This window comes from Aplysia californica, unplaced genomic scaffold (genome assembly GCF_000002075.1).
Source record: "Aplysia californica isolate F4 #8 unplaced genomic scaffold, AplCal3.0 scaffold00997, whole genome shotgun sequence".
NCBI classification, from domain to species: domain Eukaryota; kingdom Metazoa; phylum Mollusca; class Gastropoda; order Aplysiida; family Aplysiidae; genus Aplysia; species Aplysia californica.
Genome location: NW_004798267.1, coordinates 128,736 through 131,235, shown reverse-complemented (window position 1 = coordinate 131,235; position 2,500 = coordinate 128,736). Strand labels below are relative to the sequence as shown.

Here is a 2,500-nt window from a genome sequence, read left to right as displayed (position 1 = left end):
AAGAGGATGTAACGGTTCATGGTGTGTCGACACACAAGAGGCGGCAAGAAGAAAGATAGTAGAAAAGGTTTTGTGTTGGCCTGTGGTAGGCACACGTGAGCCCCAAGGAGGTCTGTATTGTTTGAGCTCGAGCAAAAGTTTCGTCCAGCCTGCGGGGCGAGCGGGCGTCAATGTTTGTGTAGGGCATATTCCATGAGTGCCTACAGGACGGCCACATAATCGCCTGTGTTTGCCAACTTCTTACTGGAACCCCAAACCAATGAGGAGGCCTGCATGGTGCGCGAAAAACATTTGGTGGAGACGAGAACATTCTGCTTGCTCTTTGGTCTCAGTCACTTTTCAAGGTCTTTACAGAACCGTTTACAACGGAGGGGGAAAAGTTAATCGCTAGGAAATTGTAGTTGCCTTTTAAAGATGTTTTTCTAGTTTGAGCTGTTAGGATTGAAATAGCTTCTAAGAACTACAAGATACGGCCCTTTAGTAAAAATAATTTTAAAAAAGATGGTAAGCGTAGGTCGGAGAAATAGGTCGGTCTATTCGTGGTCTTATTGAGCATTAGATGTCTTGAACACACCCCTCTTGAGAATAAATACTCTTTGGACACTATTTTCTTTTATTTAAAAAGTCATAGTGGTCATTCTCTTGGTACGTTAAGCGGATTGACAGGACGAGAGAATGTTCAGTCTCAAAGCTGAGACTCGGTAGTTTAAGCGGATACAGTCTCCTGTTTAATTTTTTTCCGCTTCTAACATTAGGTGATTTAAAACGGACGTTCTGTTTTGTCAACATGGACATATCAACATTCCATCAGCCCATGTCGTTGCCAACACGTCTTGTGTCTACTCCTGAAGACCGGTGGGTACTTGTATGTACATTTGTTTGATATTGTGACTACAATCAGCATAATCCTAGCTGCATAATCCGGTTACATGTGGTCAAGTCAATGCAGACACTTCAGTTTTAGCCCGGTGGCATACTGGCATTCCCTCAATCTAGACTAAATGCTTACCCTCTGAAAGCACCTTGAGCCCTGAGGACATCAGGAAGCCCTACAAGCTGTGTGGGGTACACACACTTGAAACCTAGCGCACCATCCCTGGACCATGTCGCCGATGGCCGAGGGCAGACTGCAGCTTTAGTTGGCCCAGTCTCCAGGACCGCTGCCACTGCTGGATATTACCAGAACGCCAGATCTGCTGGCAGGAATTAAAGGGACGCGACCGGCTCTCTTAGCTGAGGTTTTCATTTTCACACTTGGCCAAGTACTTGGAAGGCCTGGTCTCAGTGTGCCATCGACTCATTGATTAAGCTTTGAGAAACGGAGACCTCTTACCACCATGGCGTCATGGTTCCTTGAGAGCGAGGTTTAAGGGACTGGATCGTGCTAAGCTCTTTTAAGCAGGTAGAACCGAGCCTCGGGTCACACTGTACGGCGGGGCTTTGCGATTCGAGCAACATGTATGACGCACGCTGTCCGACAACTTCCTCGGATATGTTTGTTGCGAATACAGGTCAAAGCCACTAGAGTGTGTGGTCTCGTTCACAGCAGGTCAGCATTCATAACAAGGAATAATAACCACTGAATTTTGTGTGTCATTGTGCGTGTCTGCTCATCGTGGTGTATTTTGAGGAATATTGTTCGGGGAATAACATCCTACATCAGGATTAAAATCTATTCGACAAAGTTGCACTGCTATTCTTTTAAGTGATTTACAGTACTGTGCTTTCTGGAATTCCTAATTATTCCCTGGGAATTTTTAAAACAGTAAACGATGTGGGAAATTACAATTTTCACTTTTATGGATGCCTTGGGATCTTTGGACTTTACCACGGAACCTTAAAAACTGAGAGGAAAGTATTGTTTTTAATATTATTTCCAAAAGATAAATAAGTTCAAGTTTTTCTTTAAAATCTTGGAATAAAAAAGATCTTTGCTCGAATAAGATTAGATATAGCAATTCTGCATTTAAAAACAACAATGCAGGTTGTCTTCTAAAGTTAAAAAGTGAAATTAGATCTCAAAGGCGAATGGTTTTATTGAACACTCCTTGATGAACTATCCTAACCAATTCAGGAGTTTGGGTCGCTCTCCCAGTTTAGTGATTGAAGAAACATATCTGACATGTACTTCCAAAGATGCATTGTGTGGCCTGCTCACGTCTGGTATTTTCTACGTTTCTGTTTTGGAAGCACGTAAATTATTATACCTTCAGGATTTCCGCATATTTCCATTATGGACTTGAGACCATGGTTTTTTTTCACCTTGGGTGCAGAATAACGATTGTCTTCTTTCGACACTTTCTCTTGACGAAATTTGAATGAATGTCCTAGTGTAAATAAGTTCGACTATCTTTTTTTCCCACGAACAGTTGTTCCAGAAGTATCTGACCTTCTGTGGTATTGGCATCACTAACGCTCAGCTGTTCGAGATGTCAGTCAACGAGTTCAAGAGGAATCAGGTAAATGTAGTTTCTCTCTCTCTCTCTCTCTCTCTCTCTCT

At 42.8% G+C, this 2,500-nt stretch overlaps 1 protein-coding gene across 6 annotated transcripts in view; it reads left to right on the top strand.

Annotated features, from left to right (window-relative positions):
* LOC101846847 (cGMP-specific 3',5'-cyclic phosphodiesterase) overlaps positions 1–2,500 on the top strand; it is a 128,438-nt gene that overhangs the window by 70,030 nt on the left and 55,908 nt on the right. For all 6 annotated transcript variants that reach the window (XM_013089608.2, XM_035973097.1, XM_013089607.2 and 3 more), the window contains one exon: positions 2,370–2,459. In XM_013089608.2, the coding sequence (XP_012945062.1) occupies positions 2,370–2,459 (90 nt within the window). The remainder of the gene's footprint in view (positions 1–2,369; positions 2,460–2,500) is intronic.